Source organism: Mytilus galloprovincialis, chromosome 11 (assembly GCF_965363235.1).
Source record: "Mytilus galloprovincialis chromosome 11, xbMytGall1.hap1.1, whole genome shotgun sequence".
Taxonomy (NCBI): domain Eukaryota; kingdom Metazoa; phylum Mollusca; class Bivalvia; order Mytilida; family Mytilidae; genus Mytilus; species Mytilus galloprovincialis.
The window spans coordinates 56500007-56523130 of record NC_134848.1 but is presented as its reverse complement, the minus strand read 5'-3'; the positions used below and the strand labels follow the sequence as shown (position 1 = coordinate 56523130).

Here is a 23124-nt window from a genome sequence, read left to right as displayed (position 1 = left end):
CTAATTCATCTGTAACTATTTAGACAATATACGTATAGTGTCTTGAAATATGAAACTTATTTGTATGAGGCTTAGAAACGGGAAAATGCGAGGTTCTACCGAGCATTTTCCCGTTTCGGGCCGAATACAAATAAATTTCATATTTCAAGACACTATACGTATATTGTTTTTATACTGAAATCGATAAAAAAATTAAAAAAAAAAAAAAAATATGAAACAAATATTATTAAAAAAAAGTGTTTGGAATTTCCCCCTTGGGGTACTATTTTGGGGTATTTCCCTATGAGTGTAGTCTAGGCGGTAAGCATTGACAATTTAAGGAATTTAGAAAGGGAAAATGAATTTAATTAATAACATTTGATAAACATGGTATATAAATTACCAATTTGAAGAAATAACAGGTTTAAATTCATAAAAGTTTGACCATTGTTACTACACGTTGTCATGGTTGTGACGTGACGTTGTAAGTAGGCGGGGCTTATAAGTGAGTTGAGGTCATTGACGTATAAAGCTAACGTTTATACGTATAGCTTTATCTGTATAGTAAAATAGCTGATTGCAGTATAATACTGCTTATTGCCTAATCTTTCCCTTTTTGCTGTGTCTCAAAATATAAAAACTGCAGAGGCGTAGCACCCAAATTTATATTGGTACGGCAGAAAATTTTATGAGTCGCAAAGCGAGTCATCCCGCCTCGTAGAGGCGGTTACTCGGCAGGGGTTCGGGGCCGCTCAAGGCCCCGAGAATTTTTTGGATAATTGGTGCAAAATCCTGCATTCTGACCCTTTTCTGACACTGAAATTTCGCTCCTGAAAATTCCATTTTTTAAGTTATAAACTTCAAAATATTAAAAAAAAATAATAATAATTCAACCGTGCATGATATATGTGTAAAAAAAAAGGTTCACAATCCAACTTGATAGGAAAAACGGAATATCTTAGCTAAAACTAATACTTTCAATTTGTGTTGGACACCTGGCTAGGGCAGAAGGGGTCTTGGCATGCTGCTTTGAAATTATAAAAATGTACAAATAACATAGAATTGAGTCTCGTGATGTCCTCCTCTAAACATAGAACAAACGACGGTAGAACATTTTCGTTCATCATTGTTTCTAAAGACAGTGATTATAGGGTTAAAAAATACATTCACATAAAGTTCAGCTGCACTGAGACTACTATGTGTTATAGTAGTCTCAGAGCTGCACAAACATATTGTAAATCGCAGGCTAATGTTTCATTATCATTTTTTTTTATTAGATATAAAACCCGATTTCAGGGGGGAAAGTTGGTTTTGGGAAAGAAATGCAAAGAGTTGGATGTGTTTTGAGAATATACTAGTAATGTAATAACATGTTCCTTTATTAAATGTTAATAAACGGGATTGTAACTGGCATAAGAAACACCATGTCTTCAGCGATCATTCTTTTTTTTTCTTTATTTATATGCCAATCCTAGAGGCATTATGTTTTTGGTCTGTGTGTCCGTTCGTCTGGTCGTCTGTCCCGCTTCAGGTTAAAGTTTTCGTCAATTAAGGTAGTTTTTAATGAAGTTGAAATCAAATCAACTTGAAACTGCACATATGTTTCTTTTGATATGATATTTTTAATCATCATGCCGAATTAGAGATTTAATCCCAATTTTACGGTCCACTGAATGAAAAAATGATAGTGGCCGCTTCAGGTTAAGTATTTGGTCAGGGTAGTTTTTGATAAAGTTGATGAAGTTGAATTCCAACCACCTTGAAACTTTGTTCACATGCTCCCAAAGGTAATAGTTTTCTTATCTATATATTTTGAAATCAAAGTTTTAATCCCAATTAATGGTCAACTGAACATAGAAAATGATAGTGCGAGTTGGGCATCCGAGTACTATGAACACATTCTTGTTGTATATTTTTTTCTGTCAGTGACAGTGATCATGACTAAAAAAAATAAATTAAAAAAATGAGTTAATGATGTCTATCATTTAATGTACCATTCTAAGGACAAGGCCGACGACTACATGTAAATGTGACTGCTGGACTTATATCCAGGGTGTATACTCGTAACGCATGGTTACAGGTTTTAGCGCCATGGAATGCTTACTTTCAGCATTTTTTTCAATATCACACAGTAGATTGTAAATTTGTAGATGTGAAACTCCGAGATTACGGAAATATTATTTAATCTTTTGCTTCACTGAACTTTTGCCTCTTTGGTATTTAAAAAAAAAAAATCTGCCTCCAGTTTCACACCTTTTGTTTAATGACGTAAAATCCGTATATTTTCAATAAAAAAAGAGTTATATTACAAGGAAAGAGTTAAATTACAAGAGAAATTTAACTCGCTTTTTGTTTTTCGTATGTTTTGCTCGATAACTTTCTCTGCAGAAACTCTTTCAACAGCGAAGTTGGGAAGCCGAGTACTTAATCACTTTAGTTCTTCCATGCCACTGAGGCATAGTATTCATACAAAAAAGTCATGCAAGTGTTATTATGAAATGTTTACGCCAGGATATAGGTAGAAAAGAGGGGGCGAAAGTTTCCAGAGGGACATTCAAACTCGTAGATCGAAAATTAAATGACAACGCTGGCATGGCCGAAAAAAAAAGACAACCAATAGTACACAAGACACATATAAAACTAAAGACGAAACAACACAACCCCTCAAAAAAACTGGATGTAAACTTAGGTGCTCCGGAAGGGTAAGCAGATCATATGCTCAGTCCCAATATGGCACCCGTCGTGTTGATCATGTTTTACGAACCCGGTAAATAGCCTAATTCGGTAGGTCACAATCGTGAAAAGGGAACTGGATTGTAGTTAAGAAATAAGTAACATATCCAATTTCATATGTGAAACGGAAAGTCCGTTACGTTCAACCAACTCGTGATAGCATCCGTAAAATTTACGAAGGGATGATTTTAACTTTACCATTTGGAACTCTTGGTTTTGTTGCTTCCTTTTAAGCAGCAACCCTCTATCAAGGAAATCATTATAGGAAATACAACCCCGGGAATATCGTATCGATTGGGAGATATATACTCCGTATGCAGGCGATGCTGTAATATTGCTACAAAGAAATGGAAAGTTCACAATTTGGAAGCTGACATTTTCTCTTTTGTCGTTTGTCTTTTTGAATTGTTTAACTTTAGTCAGTTATAATGGGGTTCTGTATTGCATTTCTGTTCGATGTGGTAGAGCTAAGGCTCCGTATTGAAGACCGTAATTTTACCTATCATTGTTTTCTTTTTAACACATTGTGACTTGGATTGAGAGTTGTCTCATTGACGCTCAAACTGAAACTAAAAAAAATGTTGGTTCGGGGTCTAGTGGTTAAGACCGATGGCTACAGTACTGAAGGTCCTGAGTACGATTTTCACCCTCCCACACACATCTCTGGTATCCATACCGGAGTTTAAAACTAGATTGGATTCTTCGGGGCCTCGGTAGGTCAAAGTTGTTCCCAGGTTAACCTGGAGATCAATCTTCTCAAATCTCTTCGGGTTGTTTGTTCCCGTCGAGAAGTCCGGTGGTTCATTCCGAGTACTTCGGCTTCCTCCACCATAATAACAGACTTCCCGGTGTCCTACACAATCCCTTGGGCGGTGTTGGGTGAGGATTGTTCTGGTGATGGGATAATATTGTAAAGGACACATTTCCATTAATCCTTAGGGAGTGTACATGGATCCGCTGTACCCTTGCAATCAAGGTGTGCGTCTCAACTGGCGGAATCTCGAAGTACATACATACTCCATCTTCTTATTTCTATTGTACCGGTATTAATGAATGTATATGGTAAATTACTTATGACTCATAAATGGATTTTCTATCTTTTTTATTTCCTTTAATACCTTGTTTTCTTTATTTCCATGCAAAAAAAACAACTTTTTATGCAAATTATTGGTACGGCATGCCGTGCCAACAAAAATTATTGGTACGGCGGCTGCCGTACCTGCCGTACCGGCTGCTACGCCCCTGAACTGTTTCTATATTCTATCACTTATGAAAGCAATGAATACAAATAGATTTTATGTTTTCCTTTAGGGCTGTTCCAAAAATAAATGTATGAGGGCACTTTTTATTTGACCGCACAATGCATGAATTTTTAATTGAAAATTTCCTTTAAATGGTAAAGTAATTAAACACTACCCATCAAATTGTATTTAAAGTGCCTTATGACCCCCATACAATTAATTCTGGAACAACCCTTATTGTATACTGTAAATTCAGACATTGAACTGACTTATCCCATGAAAAACAAATATGTGTCTAATTAGATCAATTATTGGAATTTCTATACAAGTTGATAATTATAGATATATGTACAGGATATAAGAAAACTAGTTATTTTTCTTTGATATATGGTTACCAAGTTGCATAAATCATAATCATTTCTGAATTTACAGTATACTTTTGCTTCCCATTTAGGTTACAGCTTTACTTTTCTTTCACATTAACAAAATACATTATATGAAAGTCTGTATAAAATGGTAAATACACCTGCTGTATGTTGGTTCGAATCCAACTGCAGACAAACCAATGTATCTTAGTCTAGCTAGCTATTAACACTTAAACTGTGAAATCATTCTTATGAGCATTTTGGTACTTGTAATATGAAAAATGTTATTCAATATAACATTTTCAAAATTCTTTTCCTATGATTCCATTTTAAAAAAATGAATTCAATGAAAAATTACCTTTTATTATAAATTTACAATATTTCTGATTTTCTGATTTTCAACTATTACAAATAAGGACAAATACATTTATTATTGATAAGAATGACTTCACAGTGCTTACTGCTATTTTTGGTGAAGGTGCATTATTAACTAGTTACAAATACATTAGTAATAATTGATAATGACAGCACTATTTCATACATGTTTTATTTTTAATTCTATTTCATAGTTTATCAGAAGATTGAACAGGATGTCGTTAAGCCTTTCCTGTTCTGGAAAATTAAGAATTCTTGATAAGGCTGTACTTGCGTCACATAATATGCTGGTTGAAGCAATTCGTACAAACCCTTTAATGAAAATTACTGGGGATAACTTGGATATGTATATCAGAACAAACCACCAAAGGACAGACAATAGCAACCAGGATATACACTGGTTTGCCTCTAATGCATTTTTCACCAGACTTAATTACCAAAATCTTCCTGAAAACACACCAGAAGTTAGTCCAGTTTCTGTTGCCAATTTTTTTAGCATGGTTTACTTGTTCTTAAATTAAGAATATCTTTTTGAATTTGTTGAAGACTGGAAGTATTATTTCTCATGGATTGTTATCTGATTATTGCTTTACTTAGGCAGTAACTGTTTTAGTGTCCTTATCCAGCAATTAATTAAAAAAGAAAAATTTTATCCAAATCAATAATTAAATTTTTATGTAATCATGACTTAAATATAATTGGATACTGTGCTTTACAATATTATTCCTTTATTATAATCTATTGATTGATTAACAATTTGCAAACAGTTAATAAATGTAATTTTTTTATTCTTACAAATTATCAGTCTGGAAATTAGGAAAATTAGTTGTAAGGTAGCATGCATTTATATATGTTTTACATTTTTTTACAACTTTAACTCATAATTAATATTTTACACAACATGTTATTGAAGCCATTTTTGATGAGTTCTGTTTTTCACACTGATGTTTTCTTACAGGTGACATGTTCCAATTACTTTTTGAGTCTTGTGATCATTGTGTTCTTTTTTCTATTTAACTGGTTTTCATATTTAAAAATTCGATAATTAAATTGTACTATTAAAGTGCAATTGAAAATATATTTCAAGGTTATAGTATATGGTGTAAGTGTAGTCCAGTTGATCTTGTCAATTTCAAGATGAATTTTTTACATTTTGGCTGTTCATGAATTATGGTACTAGAAGATTGGAAAATTGAATTCATTTGAAATTTTTATATGTTTCTTTCCCAGACTACCTTCAAACATTGTGCAAGTATAAATATACATAAATTATGACTTTTTTTATAGGTTAGACTGAAAGACATAGCTGCAGAAATGTTTGTATTGACTGGAGGGGAAACAATGAAGCTGAATGATGTAAAGAAGGTTTTGATAGGTCGTCTTCTATGTGACAGGGATGACTTTCAGTGGCTTAAAAATAAACTACCACAACATATACCACATCGGTACAACTTTAAATCTTAATATATGGGAAAATAAAATTACAACTGTCCTCAATGGAATGGGTCTGAGTAGTGCAAATGTGATTACATTTTATGTCGTGAATTTATTTTGAACATATTTTTCAGCAAATCAAATGATTTTTGTTGTCAAGATAAATTTGGGATATAAAGAAAATAAAATAAAGGATATGGTTAACTGACTTTACAGTATAAACTTTGCTCATGGTTGAAGGCTGACAGTGACCTTCATCTGAATATCTGTGTCATTTAATCTTTGGTGGACAGTTATCTCATTGGCCATCATACCACTTCTTCTTCAATTTTATAAAAATAAGTTCTCATCACTTTGTGAGCGACTTATATAAAAACGAGAATCAAGTGATGAGAACTTACTTTGATCAGATTGCATCTTCTTTCATATATTGACACAAAACTGGTGTATAACAAAACACAAAATGCAGTAGAATAAGGTTTTAATTGCTATTCTTCATTTCAAAATTAGTGATGACTTCAACATGAAGCAAATACTATCACCTAACTACATCTATAATATCATATGGCTCCTAGCACTAGTTTGATTGGCTTAAACTATAAACATATTACATAAAAAAATTAAAGAAGTAACAGAAATATCGTATCAATATAGTACCTTATATTATATCGTATTACATGTATTTCATTTGGCATTTTTTAATTTTAAGATACAGTGACAGCATGTCAAAGAAACAGCATGTCTATACATTGAAAATAATGTTCAAGAATGAATCTAAAAATGAAGACTGTCTGGATATAATGGGCGAATACGAAGATCAAATAATTGATTTGCACACAAAGGCATATGGTAATAAAGGCATTACAATGAAACCTGGCTAAACCAAATCCTACATAAAACCAAAGACCTGTATAAACCAAAATTGTTCTAAAGCACGGTCATATCAAATTGTATGCTTTCTTAATTCCTGTGGAGGTTCCTTTTTAAATAGGTTTCATTGTAGTTTACCTTGCACACTGTTTATTACATTTTTTCATATCTGATTTGGATTTCAGTATCCTTTCTATTATCATTTGCACTTTCACTTTCTTTCTTATATAAAAAAAATTGTTGCATTTGTTCATGATAGCCATCAAAATTCAATTAAAAATTTAAAATGTTGTAATATTTTTAATATTCCTATTACAGGAAATACAGACAATTTAGATAAATATGGAGTAGTTTTAGGAGGAGATATGTTGACCAGGGAAAGATTACAAAATGCTAAAAACATCACATATTTAGCTCCAACACCAAGGGGTAGATTTGAACATTTAGCCCCAGTCACTTGTGAACTTTGGCATGTGAAGCAAGATCTTCTATCTGTATGTTTTATTGTATTCATACCTAGTCCCTTAAGCAATTTTGTTATCACCAAGCATTCTGAGTGCAAGGACCATAACTCTCAACAAATTTGTAACTTTATCTGTTACTTGTCATCATAAATCAAGATACCAAATTTCAAATCAATATCTTCAAGCTGTAAGAAAAATTGTGGAAAAACTTATTTGACCAAATGCAAAACTAAAGTCCATTCAAACTTTATGCTCATTTTGTTTCTTAAATTATGCACTGTACTGGCATAAATTGTCAAGTCTATTTTTTTTTATTTCACCTAAGTGCATACCTAATATTGTATAAAAGGATTTTAAAAAACGGAATTGAAGTTATTTTAACATTGTCTTTATGTCAATTTTTTAGAAAGCATATAAAGCCTTATTTAAAAGCGATTCATTGGGAGAGTGTGGAACTTTGTTTCACATGAAGACAGCATTAAGGAGGAATGATGTGAATGGAAATGTAAAATCCAACTACAAAGCCCATGAGGAACTATTTCTGCTGATTGTGAAAGCATTAATTCACGTAGCCTCAGATGAGATCAGGGATTGCAGAGAACAGAACAGAGACATTGTCCTTAGTAATGTTTTTTCAAAAATTTATGGTTTGTATAAAATAATGATTTTCATATAATTATTTCATTGGTACGATAGCAAAAGTTATTACTTTACATTTATGTTCATTGAATGTAAAGATTTCAAATTCTACCTGGATGCTTGCTGACTGTGACAGAACCATGAAATCAAGTATTACACATTCCCGGAAAATTGGTTTCCAAGAAAAAAAGTTGAGTCTACACTATTTAGAATAACAAATTTAAAAATAAAAGACTGGAGGCTTTCCTATATAGATATAGGAAGATGTGGTGTGAGTGCCAATGAGACAACTCTCCATCCAAATAACAATTTTAAAAGTAAACCATTATCGGTTAAAGTACGGCCTTCAACACGGAGCCTTGGCTCACACCGAACAACAAGCTATAAAGGGCCCCAAAATTACTAGTGTAAAACCATTTAAACGGGAAAACCAACGGTCTAATCTATATAAACAAAACGAGAAACGAGAAACACGTATATATTACATAAACAAACGACAACTACTGTACATCAGATTCCTGACTTAGGACAGGTGCAAAATGTACACCTAATGACCAAGCTAAATAAATTGTAGGAATGACCTGGCAGATATACATAATATATGAAACCTATTGGTGACCTTCTGCTGTTGTCTGTTCTATGGTAGGGTTGATGTCTCTTTGACACATTCCCAATTTTCATTCTCAATTTTATATGAAGAAGATGAATGGTTACAAATTATAAAACTGTTTGTGGATGCAAATGAATATAAACAGTTATTTTTTAGGTCTAGGATACAGCACAGATGATTACATTTACAACTACTTCACAAATTTAATAACCTGGGGTATGCAAATAATGAACATGAACGACACAGCAAAGGAAGGGGACATGGAGAGACTTATAATGAATATGAAGGAAAATGCAGCCTTTTTTTACAGCCACTCAGTAATGAGCAAATATTTTTCGGAGTGCATTAACACCATCTTACAAGTACAGCACCTTTCATCCCCTCATATGAAAATGAGACAGCTAGAAGGGGCATTCATTAATACCAAAGGAGGTTCTGGTAAAAACAAAGAAGCAGACCTGGTGCAGGAGCATGCCATTAGAAATCAGAAGGACTTAATAAGAGGTTTAGGTAAGAAACATAGACTTGGCCTCAATTCACCTAAGTATTGTTACTGTAATTGTACTTCTGTATAAAAGTTTCCTGTTGGAATTATCTCCCTTATACCATTGACCTAACTTAAAAAAGGAGTTGCTTCATATTCTTAATTAATTTATTATTTTTAAACAGTTTCAAATTTAATATCTAAATATATGGGATCGATATTGTCTTAATGATTGAATTTGTATATAACTATTTGTAACAACACACAATCAGGATAAATTTGTAAGGTGGGGTGATGTGAACCTGATAATTTTTCGCTACATTGAAGACCTGTTGGTGACCTTCTGCTGTTGTTTTTTTATTTGGTTGGGTTGTTGTCTCTTTGACACATTCCCCATTTCCATTCTCAATTTGATCATATTATACAATTGCACACTATGAATCTAATATTGCTTATGGCCAATTAAATCTATTAAAAAGGGCTAATATATTACTTTCATTACTGTACTAAACAGTAAGATATTGGGAGTAATACATACAGACAAAAGCTTAAACAGTTTCATAATATAAAGAAAACATCAGTCACATCTGTATTACTTATTGATCTTAAAGTTGAATATAATTTTTATTAATGTAGGAGCAAATAAAACTGAAAATGGTTCCAGGAGAGCCAGCAGCTCAGCAGACATCATACATCGAATTGGAGACAACGTAGACCATCTTCTTGGTATACCTAAATTCACATCAAGCCATGCCAAGAAAACGTCATCTAAAGATCTGGAAATTGCTATAAACATTTTAAGTAAAGTTCAGCCATTTAAATATGTTAAGGGTAGGAAATTTGAAAGTTTTAAAACAATACAAAAAAATCCAAAATTAATTGTTCAAAGGAAAGATCTAATACATGCCATCCATAAAAAAATTCAGAGGTTATTTTTAAATTCATAATTTTTTCTATAGTGTGTTTATAGTTTCATAGAAAATCAGGTGCCTATATCTACTGAACTTTGTGTTTCTATTAAAAAAAAAATAGAATAACTTATTTACTGAATGTCAATAGCATATATTAAAGTCATAACCATTAATTTTTCAATGCATGTAAATTTCTCTCCACTAATACTGAAAATGGAATGAAGGTAAAAGCAATTTTTAGTTAATTTTACTTACCCATTACAATAATTTAATGTTATTTTTGAAACTAGATATATGCCGAAACAGTGGTCTAAAAGATTACTTATTTCTGTGCCAATAAACATTATGTAAATGTTACTGATGATTATACTGATGCTATTTTTGCCTTAAAATCAATCATTACTATAAAATATTGGGGATTGAAGAAACAACTTCATTGTTGTTTTATAGATTTTAAAAGTGTTTTTGACAACTTGAATACATTTTTTTTATATCATAAACTTGCTAAATGTGGTATTAGTGTAAGTTTTTTTCCATTATTAAATCTTTATATGATATTTCAATGACCTGTGGAAAATTTAAAGGTGAATTTTCTAATATATTTTCTGTAGAAAAAAGAGTTTTACAAGGGGAATCATTATCAACCATACTATTTTCATTTTTTTTATGATTTTGAAAATTAGTTTATTTTATAGCTTATTTCTGTTTACCAGTAGACACGAAATAGCTGTCATTGTTTATATTGATATTTTACGTTGTCTCCAATTCGATGTATGATATTTATATTGTTTGCAGATGCAAATCAGTTAGAATTTTGTAAAAATATTTATACTGTTAAGAAATCCACTGCTACAGCAATGGTTTATTCTGAGTTGGAAAGATTTCCTTTACTTATATGTTAATAAGTAAAAATATCCAAATATTGGATTTGTTTATTACGAGTCTGAATCAGGAAATATGTCATCATGGGTTACTAATGTTAAACCTATGTTGCTTAGCTAAGGTTTTGGGCATGTATGGTATGCACAGAATTTTGAATGCGAAGAAGCATTTTTTATTCAAACTAAGGTTAATTGGCCAAAAGAGAAATATGCTTTTCGATTCATCATCAGATGAACGATCTATAAATATGAAGTGGATGACTATTTAACTGCCATTTTTTTCACAAATAAGTTAAGTCCACAATGTATCAGATTTTTAACTAAATATAGTCATTTCCTAAGGGGAGGTAAATTAGTTCCCAATGTTTTGTATCAATTAGAATTGACATTCTAAAAAAGTTTAGTGTAAATTCTTTTTCAATGGATCAGGAATGACTAATATCTGCTTTGTTAATAAAAATTATAGTGAGCTATGTTAATAATTTATTATTATTATTTAATGTGTCTCTCCATGTCCCTTTCTTGTGTAGTTTTAATCTGTACGGTGTGAACCATATTCTTTCATTGAGGCTTTTTTTGTAAAAGAAATACCTAATTTTGATCCCTGCATGTAATATAGTTCAAAAATATATAAAATTGTTATTTACTATACATCTACCTACAGTTTATTATTTTAATGCTATTATGTGTTTATGCATTTGTTGTTCAAGATTCATTGATTGTAATAACAAATGAAATTTTAAAATTTATTCAAATGTTGGTCTGCTATATTTATCAGTCTATTATTATTCTATTATATACACTTTGAGAAAAGCGCAAAAAGAATTGGAAGGCAAGAAGATGAAAAAAAAGATGAATTGATAGAAAAAGATTTTTTTTTTAGAAAAAAAATATGTAATATATTTATTTAAATATTTTAACAGTGACTTACGTTGAATCGCATTTAGACTAAACAAAATATTGTGATTGCCTTCATTTAATGGTTTAAAGCAACTACATCTCATATAAAAAAAAAATTGGAATGGAAAAATACATTCTTGATAATTGTTATATGTTAATATATAATTCTTTCAGTGAAAGAAAAGATTTACATTGACTGTGATATTTTTATTCATTATTGATTTTGAAATAAACTGTGATATAAACTGTGATATTGACTTGTAATTTATGTTTAATGAAGAAAAAAAGAAATCCTACCAGAATATTTTTAGTCATCAAATCTGGGTTTCTTTTTATTTGTAATTATATGAATTATATAAGTGAAAATTGTTGATTAAATCTGCTTTGGTAACTATGTAACCTTAACTTTCCAAAATATTTTATAAGACCATCAAATAAAAAAAGAATGATGCTTTCAGACACCCAACATACATGTTTATGACTCAGAAAAATTTAAGTGCATTGAAATGCAGGGTTAATTTTCTACAACTGTCAAATTCAAGGGAATATTTTTTTAGACCTACTTTCGGATGTGGCGTATTATGATTTGGTGGTATTACACCTGTATAGTCTTAAAAATGAATTTGAATGACTTCTTCTGAAAAGGGATCATATTAGAAGTTAAAATGAAGGTATAAGTATGTTATTACAAGTTGAAGCAAACTGTAATCTTTTTTTTTAATCAGAAGTTTGAGAAACATTAGTTTGTGCTAAGGATTATTAAATTGATTTTTGCTATGATTTATTGTTCATTACTATTTTTAAAAAGATGCATGAAATTATTTCTTTGGGTGCAGATGAACTGTTATGAAATTTTTTTTTAGGGTAGCAAAAGGATTTTAAGATTAAAATTACTTAAACTAAAACAATAAACAATGATAAAGTTATATTAATGTATTGAAATGAAAACCAAAATGTTATCATTGGATTTTTATTTCACTCAAACTAGTATGTCTTGTATACATAAATAGATTATTTATAACCTATTAAACCTGTGCACTGAATGGTTAAAGCATAACTATCTCCAAGAAATGAACTTTTATCTTTATTTATTTGATATTTAAAAAAAATAATAAAATTTGAAATCAATTGTAGGTTTTTAATACATTGTCTCCTAATATTATGATTAAATGCTGTACTTATATGCTTTTTGTATTACTTGAAAATAGAATAAAATTTGTATATGAAAAAAGATTTTTTATTTCTATTCCAAAGTTTTGAAATTAGGATTGGGATGGGGGTTGAAGTTTGAAGGGTTATTGCCTATTTACAATTCTATTCTCAACATCTCACATTCAATACAGGAACATATTGGTTTACAGTTGTTACAGCAGATATGACCCTTTACATCTGTTTTTTCAAAGCCATACTGCTGTAGTAGGTATTCTCGAATGCAACCCTTTTCCCTACAAAAACCAATAATATCAGGCTTGATATCAACTACATTAGCAGCAATATCCCTATTGCTGTAATAAAGAACAGCATTGGCTGCAATCCCTGAACGACCAGCACGCCCAATCTCTTGGACATAATCAGACAGTGATCTTGGTGGACGTGCATGGATGACTCTCATAATTGATTGAGAATTAAACCCCATACCCACAACTGAGGTGCAAAACACAAGTTTTATCCTTGGGTTTACACAAGCCAACTCTTTAATTATATAATTTTTTACACTGTCATCCTGACCACTGCAGAGAACACCGTATACAGATGTTTCAAGGGTAGGTTTCTTGAATATATGTTTGCAGTAGGCAGCTGCATTGCCTATATACTGTAATGGCATAAATAACAAAGTAACTGGAAAAGTTTCCCTATTTTCAAACAAACTGTCACAAAGTGGCCTATATATATTTTCATAGGACTCATAAATATCTAGGGATGCCTCTTTAAGTTTGATTTCCAGGAAAATGTTTTCCCTATCAGGACTTTCCTTAATTACTTTCGGATTTTTCATCCCTAAAGAACTGGTAACCGCCTTCTCTTCTTGTTTCGTGACAGTGGCACTAAGTCCCAATCTTGGTACTCCTGGAAAAAATCCTGGAAGCTCTTTCAGGTGTTCAAAAGCTTTCCTGAAGGATTTCCCCCTATTCATAAAAAAAGAAGTAATGATCATGCATTTTGATAATAACCATTTAATAAATAAAGTTAAATACACCACCACCAAATAAAAGGGATATAAGCAATATGAAATCATTTTTTCCAATAAAAACTCTGATTTTATTAAATATGGTGTTAAAATTTGTGTTCTGTATTTGTTATAATTTTAGTTATCTACATGAAATAAATTTGAAAGAAAACCACTGAATCTAATAATCCAAGAATGAATAATATATTTCAAAAACAATACAGGTCACAGATAATTGGAAAAAATGCATTCACAGTGGAATGTTAAAAGCTGAAATAATATACATTGTTTGTCCGCAGTTGGAATTGAACCAACATACAGCAAAAGTGTATTACCCTATAGATACAGACTTCTTTATAATGTATGTTGTTAGTAAGGGTGAGATAAAATGTAAATAAAAAATTAAGATAAAAGCATTAATTACTAAATGTTAACAAAAAGCTTTAAAAAAAAACACATTAAAAGCTTATACTAGCTACATTATAGAAGTTGACAGTGGATGAAAACAGGAAATTAAACCAGAAGCTAAAACATGTAAAATGCAGATATGCACTGAAAATAAATTAATAAAAAATTGGTCACCTAAGATCAATTTTACTTATTGTTAAGTTCAAAAAATGTCTTGCTACATGTTGCAGATAAATTCCATTAGGCCAACTGTAAGGAGTTTTGCTAGAAGTAATAAATATACAAAAAACATATACATTACTGGTAAGTCTTAACATTAGAAATGGAAATACATACCTTGCTTTCTCTTTTATACTTACATTATCTGTTTAAAACATTTCAAACAGTATCAGTAAAATCTGATAGAAATTCATGTCAAAATGTGAACTTTAAATCAATGGTAATATAAAAAAACAAAACAACAAAATATTATTGAGGTTATATAAGTAATATTGATTTTTAAAATTGGAAAAAAAACTTTACTTTCAAAGAAATGGCCAATGCTTGATAAAATATATAAACTATGTTAATTATTGACCAATATACGGGGTAACACACAACCAGGACAAAAGCTTAAAGAATTACGTTTAAATTGTTTTATAAAGTGTAATAGATGTCCATTAAGGTCAACTAAAAAGTATGGAATGTTACTAGTATTTATTCATATATTCAATACATTTTGCTATTGTCCAACAGAAAAAAGTTGTCAAACTGAATCTGAAATTAAAATACAACTAGAGCTGAAACGTACCAATCTGCAACTTTATGACATTCGTCAATAAAAATTGCCTTCACTGAAGATTTGAAACTACAAGAAATATAAAGTAAGAAAAACATGGAATTTTACTATTGACTGTTTTGGCCACTTGGATGTATTTTAAATGCACACATAACGTTGTTCTAAATTCATATTAAGATCAGAATTCTCAGTAACATTATCATTATTTGTTAGCAAAATTTAACAATGTAAGTGGTTTTCAGAAAAAAAATGTGAAAAAATAAACTCTAAGGGACTGCTTAATTTTAACCAGACTGCAACACCAACATTCCATTTTTATTGCATTATTGCTTTAAAGAACAATTTAACATGGGAAAGAAGTGATGCATTAGTCAAAAATCTTTTTTTTTTAATTTCTTGATTATTTTTTCTATATATAATTAATACATGCATATAAATAGTTTAATACCTAGAGGAATCCAAAAGATCATTTCCTTCTGCAGTACAGAAGAAGGCTTCTGGATGAGCAAATATTAAGTTACAATTGGATATATCTGAAGTATCTATATCACACTTAAGATCTTGGATATTTTCTTCATTCCCTGCAGTCAACAGTCTTCCCTGTGGAATAAAGGAGCACAGTTAAACTACCTACCAAGAATTATTAGATACTGAAACAGAAGAAATTAAATACATGTGTAGCCAACAATCAAGAATAATGATTTATGAATCTAGATTTTATCAAATTCATGCACCATTCAATGAATCAGAAACTACTTCTTGACGAGTTATTCTGTATTGGCCTAGTTTACACATTATATTGCATAGGCAGTTTTCATCATATTAAGTCCAATAACAGTGTAGTTAATTAATAAATATATATATATATACATGTATATGTATAACCTGCAGTTGACAACTTGAAATATTAAGTACAGTATTTGAGTAAAAAAAATAATTAACAGGTGAGCCATGCATAAGCATGTAACTGGTACCAGATTGACATGAATATCTCAAAGTCTTCAAATATCAGTTAACTTTAATTTGGTATGTTAGTAAAACTGTTTCGTCCCGGCCAAGGGTACTCATCAGGTGGCTTAAGGCTACCACTACAGTCATCTGTTACATATACATTTTTTTTAACTAATTATAATAACAAATGGTAAATCACATATTGGATTAGTTAGTGATCATCTCTTCGCACTCATATTCTGAAATATTTCACTTAAGTCAAGAGATCTTTTAGACCTTAAAAAAAATTGCTGATTTTGACATGCATGTGTAAAGAGGGGGAATCGGAGGGGTCCTGATCCTAAAATACCGAGCTATAAATTATAAAATCCTCTATCCCAAATCCTGGGCTTAAAAATATGAAATCCTCAATCCAGAAAATTAAAACCTTACCTGGATTTTGATGTCCAGTTTTTTCCAGTCTGCAGAAGATAGCAAAATAAACAAACACATGAGTTTCGTTTCATAGGTCAAATCATTTACACAGTTTAAATCACCTGTTGTCTGCAGATGTCAATTGTCCATCTATTGTCCATTTAAATCAATATTACTCACAACATGTATTATATAAGGGGATGTTCTCAAACCTCTTTCCGACTTAGTTTATTTTGGCACCTTCTGCCTGAACGAAAAAAACTGGAAACCAAAATCTAGTAAAGTTTATAATTTTCTGAAACGTTTACTTTATATAACTATTATATCTATCTGTCATGCCTTAAAACTTTCCTAGATGTACCAGTTTCTCTGTACTCATATAGTAGATTTTTAGGGGTAAACATAGTCCAAATAATTATGACGTCTTGAAAGGCTATTATAATTTTTTTCTTTGACGCCTTACATCGACGAGAAAAAATTATAATAGCCTTTCAAGGCGTCATAATTATTTGGACTAGGCAGGGGCGGGTCCAGGTAAGGGCGTAATGGGCGTATGCCCCGCCCCCCCTTTAAAAAAAAAAAAAAATATCGTTATAATCTGCTAGTTATACTAGAAATATGTATATTTCCACATTAAAGCAATACTCAGAACGAAAGAACTTTATTCTTCAGTGTTTATTTGTCTTGTATCATGTGTGTCGTTCAATGAAACCCGAACTTAATCAAAAATAGAGGGATTACTTCATAATTTGATGCTAAATTGTTGAAATTCAGGAGCTTCTGATCTTCCCCATGGACCCTCAACCGTAATCACGCCTCTCGTTCATAAAATCTTGGTTACTCCTTATACCCTTGAGTTTGGAATTTCTCGTTATTGGTCTACTGCTGTTAAGATCCATCCAATCATTTTAATATACCATAGACAATTAATGGAGAGAACTTGGCATAAAAAATGTCACACCCTGACACTTTAACTATAAAATATACATGCTCCAAGTCAGGAACCGTTACATTAGTGCAATTCTCTATTATTTTATGTTTTTAAGCCCAAAAAAGGTTTATTCTACGCCCCCCCTTTAAAATATCCTGGACACGCCCCTGCTAGGGTAAACACGGCCATATTTTTAAATTCCTTATGATGAACCTTAAGAATAAGAGTAGATTTTTACCCTGGTATTTAATATACAACATTTCAGTGCTTCTGAGTTCTTCAACTGTTTTACTTGCTCTTCTTGGATGACACTGAGAGGTGAAAAAACAATCACAGTGCCGTCCAAGATTAGCGGAGCCAGTTGGTATATGAGGCTCTTTCCATAACCAGTTGGTAAAATCGCTACTGTTTCAAGTGTTCCTTTTCTGATTTCGTCCAACACTTCAATTTGTTTAGGTTTGAGTAGTATGTTAGGATGACCAAGTCCAAGACGTCTAAGCTGGATTTCGTAATCCGCCATTTTTTACAAATAGCCTTTTCACAACCTTAGATACTTCCGCTTGTCCGCCATGAGGAAATTTCCTCATGGAGTCAGCCAATCGTATGGCAGAGGTCATATTAAGTGTAGTATTGCGGAGCACGTAAGGAACGGATATGATCTCTGCGCCGGAGATTGCTATTCCTAGACACATTGGTTTAATAAAGGCAGTTACAAATTCTGTACGGGAATGAGGATTATTTATAAGACTGAAATTATTGTACTATTTGCTGGAAATGTGGAATATGAGGAATTTAAAGCCATCCGTGAGTAGTTTTGATGATTCAGCTGGAAATGATACAGTTTGCTCCCACCTTAAAACAGTACATGATATATCATGGACAGGACACCAAAGACAACGAAAGATCTAAATGCCATTATTTTTGGCATCTTGAAAACTGGAAAGACGGATCTCTTTGAAGCAGATGATAGATATAATGTATAAAAGAATTCTTTGCGACAGTTATACCAGTTGGAACAGGTAATTAATAGTTTAAATTCTGGAAGTTTGAAATTAATTCTGGGATAAATTGATACAAAAAGGCATCAATCAAAGCTGGGACTATTAAACTAGTATAAATAAGTCCCAGATCAAAGCATTCAGAAGATTAAATAAATTTTACTAAACATACTTTTTAAATGTCTTTTCTAAATTGAATTAAAATAAAATTATTGTTTGAATTTTCTAGACACATTCATTTGTTTGATGCTGCTTTATTTTGAAAACTAGAAGTCATTTACCAATTACAATGTTTTCCCAACTGACAATCATGAGGCCTGTTTAATAATCTCAATAAATCCCCACTTTCCCCCATATTTTTAGTTAAAATGTGAAATTATTATCTGCAAATTTATGATCTGTGCTGAATGCAATTTTATACAATTTTATTCATCATGTTCAAACATTATTTGAACATGTTGAATAGGATAATAATATAAAATAAAAAAAAAAAAAACTATCAGACTCAAAAGTTACAAAAGAAGAAGATTTTGTATGATCATGATGATTGCCAATGAGAAAATCACATGTACAACTACATGTATCCTCCATATACACAACACACCATGTCATCTTATTCATTATGTTTATCATGTTTATCATTAATATGTACATGTACATCCTGTACATGTAAGCAACTACAAATGAATACATTTGTATATACATGTAGAATAGATACATGTATAAAAAGATGTGGTATGAGTGTCAATGATACAAATCTCCATCCAAGTCACAATTTATAAAAGACAATCCTACAGTTATTAGGATAGTCATATATGTTTATGTCAGATATACATGTAAACAGTAAGCTTAATTTTTTTTAAAACAGGAGCAAATTGTTGCTTTTTAAATTATGAGAGTCAAATTTTGCTAGTTTGTAATTTTGATTGCTACATTTGTACATATACAATGTACCTATATTTTACATGACCTTATGACATACATGTACGAAAGACACATATATTTTAAAGTGGTTATTGCATATATTTATTTGAAAAAATAAAACTTGTATATCAAATCTTAGATAATTGTATTGTTAATCCACTATTTAGATGGGTTCTTTTGGGACGGCAATACCTTTGTTTCATAAATTTGTTGTTTTTTGTCCTTCATCATGTTCATGTCCTTAGAAACAAAATCTAGACATGATATACACAATGGCGGATCCAGAAATTTTCATAAGTGGGGGCCCACTGACTGACCTATGAGGGGGCCTGCTCCAGTCATGCTTCAATGATTCCCTATATAAGCAACCAAATGTTTTCCCAAAAAGCCCCCTCCCCCCTAAATCCGCCTCTGATACATGATACAAGGATTTCAAACTTTTAACATTTAGTACAAAACTGAAAAAAAGAATTAGCTTATTTTGAGATCTTGTCATTAGTACATGTATTTATAGATACATCATTGTACATTTGTACATGTACATGTATGATCATGGTGAGCATATACATGTACATGTAAGGTTAGTTTGACTCAAATATATATCAAGTAAACTTGTAAAGTAATAAGTAAATCACAATTTACCTTTTTGTTATAAATTGTTCATTTAGATCATTTTGTACATTAACCTGTCCATTTGAAAATAGAATTAATCATACAAAAAAGTCTTGTAACTTTGAAAGGTTGAATAAGTTTTCTATGTTTTAATATGGTAAGATGTTAAGAGATCATTATATATTTTCCACAGATTCTTAGGATAATAAAATAACTAATTTGATATTAAATACAATTTTCCAAATTCAATTCAAAGAATAATTGATCACCTGATAAGCTGTTATTTCTTTAAACAGATAAAAGATACATCAGCTGACAGACTTACATGTAGAGGAGCCTTTAATTAGAGAAATGGATCAACTTGATTTTGAAGTTAACCTACTGCATTTATATGAAAAATTCAGAAGTGAGTACCCAGGTACCAGTATCTCTTAAAGTACATTTTTTACATGTTTATCTTCATTTAGATATAGTACCATATAAGATAAGTATGTGGAATCTTAAATCCAGTATATATACTAGACATTATACATCAGTACATACATGTACATAATGCAAATCATAATAAGAAGGCTTAACAATTGAACTGTTAAACAATTATTAGATGACCCGTGTCACCTTAATTTAAGAAAAAATTAAAACACAGAGAACACACAGACAAAAATTAATGAGACAATGTACTCCAGATATACAAGAAGGGTTTTAATCTCCCACTACAAATGAATATGAAGTCCTGAATGTGAAATCCTCTAAAAAATTATATTAAACTTCAAATATGTGTACTTGAATACATGTATATATAATATTCAAATTCATCTTATTTAATATAATTAATTTAAAACATTTTCAAGCAAAAAACTGATGTATAAGTGTATAGCTTAACTGTTCCTTTATTTTTTTTCAGGTGACTGAGCTAAAAGAAAAACACACATGAAAATGTAACCAGTTTGGCACCATCAAAGTGACCAACATAACATTTGAATACCTTTTAAGTTTTTTATGTATATGTTTGACTTTTGGTAATATTTCGGCAGTTTGTTCAGTAAATGAGACACATCAATGTTGAAAATGACAATTTTGATAGAGGACAATTATAAGACTACCAACTTTATTGTTTATGGATCTTTATCTTTTAAAATACTACTGGATGTCTAAAAAAATATTTCAATTTCTTCTGAAACTATTTAGATATTTATTATGTTTCATGTGTTTATAGGCAAATATTTATATATGTCATTTATGTTAAGCAAGGGTTAATATCATGTATATGAATTAAAAAAAAATGTGTATGTGTTGAACTTGATTTAAAAAATTCCAAATTATAACAGAGTAACAGAAAATGGGATCAATGTATATTAAAACAAATCTGTTAAAAGGAAAAAAAAAGTCAAAAGTTGTATTTTTCAAAATAATTGTGTTAATATTTCTGTGCTATTTAGAAATATGTGCACCAAATTTTTTTTTTTTATATAAGTATCATTGTGGTATGCCCTTGTTTATTTTTTGTTTTGTACAGTACATGCATTTGAATCTTGTTCAAAATCCTGGCATCGATTGAATAAACATGATAAACTAATTGTTATGTTAATACTGTAGCTAAGTATATGTCACATTTAATCAGGCCAAGTTATCCATCTTATAAAAAAAGGGGGATTTGATACGATTTCCAATTTCACAGCTACATGTACGGTACCTATCATAGTTATCTTTACATCATAATCCTTGTGACGTATGGGAAGAATTATCTGTTGTCTTATTCTGACTTTTATACAAACCAAGTGATGAAGATAAACAATGCTTCTATTTCCAAAGATTGTGAAGAAACTGCTATGGAACACAATAAAATCAGAAGATGTAGTATAATTGTAATGAGACATCTCTCCATTAAGAGACCATACAATGTAAAAGTTTATAGTAATAGGTACAGCCTTTAATAAAGAGATAACCACTCTGCATATCATATTTGATTTTACAAAAACCAAGAGCATGCTTATTTTGTCATCACTATCAAGTACTATCAAGTATATATGAGCATATACTAATGTATTCAGCTTGTGTCTGTCCTCTAACTAAAGCTGACCTTGGAAAAATGATTTTAAATCCTCCCCCCCCCCCAAAAAAAAAAATTAAATGGACAAGATCTATGGTCATGATGGTCATGCCAGTTGGGAGTTCAGAATATATTAGGTTAAAAAATGAGGATCTAATCAGTTTTCATATGACTACAAACAATTTTTGGGATCATTTAATGGTATTATGTCGTCATCGTTGTCGTCTGAAGACACATTTGTTTCCGGACATTAACTTTAGTTTTAATGAATGGATTTCTATGAAATTTAGTAAGAAGGTTCAATACCCCCAAAAGGAAGGTTGGGATAAATTTGGGGATGATGGTCCATGGAACACTACACATTATCTTGAGGTGCTACACACATGTGCCAAATATCAAAAGATTTTGTCACAGGGCAAACAAATCATGCTCCCTACACAAAAGTGTAAACAAAAATCATCTTTTACTTTGAAGTCAAAGGTCAAAGTACAGCCAAAAATTGTATTGTAGGTAACTGTGGCATTGACTTATGATCTACATGCCAATTCAATGAAAATGTTCTTGCATTTTCCAACTAAGTACTTTCATGGTGAAAATTTGTACAAAAAAGGACAAGATATAGTGTACATTTTATGGTTGCTATGGCAACCAAATGAACAAAGTGGTGATGAGACTGCAACTTTTTTTCTTTAATTTTTTTCATCAAAAACTATCACTTAAACATGATATATACAATAAAGATGCAAAAGTTTATGGTATTTTGCAACTTAATCGATGTAATACAATTTTGGTTTGCCAAAGCATAATTTTCTCAATTTTATAATTTTCTCTATTTTTGCATATTTTTTTTATCTCATTTTTTTTTAAATAAAAAAGATACCAAAAGTTTTATTTCCATTATGTTTTACACCAACATAGAACTAGACTACCATATAGGTAGTTTAGTCATAAGTGGTGTTTTCCTCTGGTAATCTGGTAATGAAAAATTGAAAACGGTTGGAAACT

General features: G+C 30.8%; 2 protein-coding genes and 1 long non-coding RNA gene across 3 annotated transcripts; 2 read left to right on the top strand and 1 right to left on the bottom strand.

Annotated features, from left to right (window-relative positions):
* Positions 1-4892: 4892 nt before the first annotated feature.
* On the top strand, positions 4893-11808 carry LOC143052416 (uncharacterized). Its single transcript, XM_076225446.1, has 7 exons — positions 4893-5157; positions 5981-6138; positions 6837-6976; positions 7316-7491; positions 7868-8108; positions 8867-9220; positions 9831-11808. Exons 1-7 carry the CDS (start codon positions 4909-4911, stop codon positions 10139-10141), a joined length of 1629 nt encoding a protein of 542 aa, XP_076081561.1. The 5' UTR covers positions 4893-4908; the 3' UTR covers positions 10142-11808.
* Positions 11809-12125: 317 nt separating this feature from the next.
* LOC143050829 (uncharacterized) lies at positions 12126-18195 on the bottom strand. The gene is made up of 3 exons (XM_076223939.1): positions 17774-18195; positions 15684-15839; positions 12126-14137 (listed from the first exon to the last, which is right to left on the bottom strand). Exons 1-3 carry the CDS (start codon positions 18053-18055, stop codon positions 13193-13195), a joined length of 1383 nt encoding a protein of 460 aa, XP_076080054.1. The 5' UTR covers positions 18056-18195; the 3' UTR covers positions 12126-13192.
* Positions 18196-18218: 23 nt separating this feature from the next.
* Positions 18219-21524, top strand: LOC143052415 (uncharacterized). The gene is made up of 3 exons (XR_012971115.1): positions 18219-18554; positions 20366-20475; positions 20974-21524. It is a non-coding gene; the product is annotated as an uncharacterized LOC143052415 (long non-coding RNA).
* The last annotated feature ends 1600 nt before the right edge of the window (positions 21525-23124 follow it).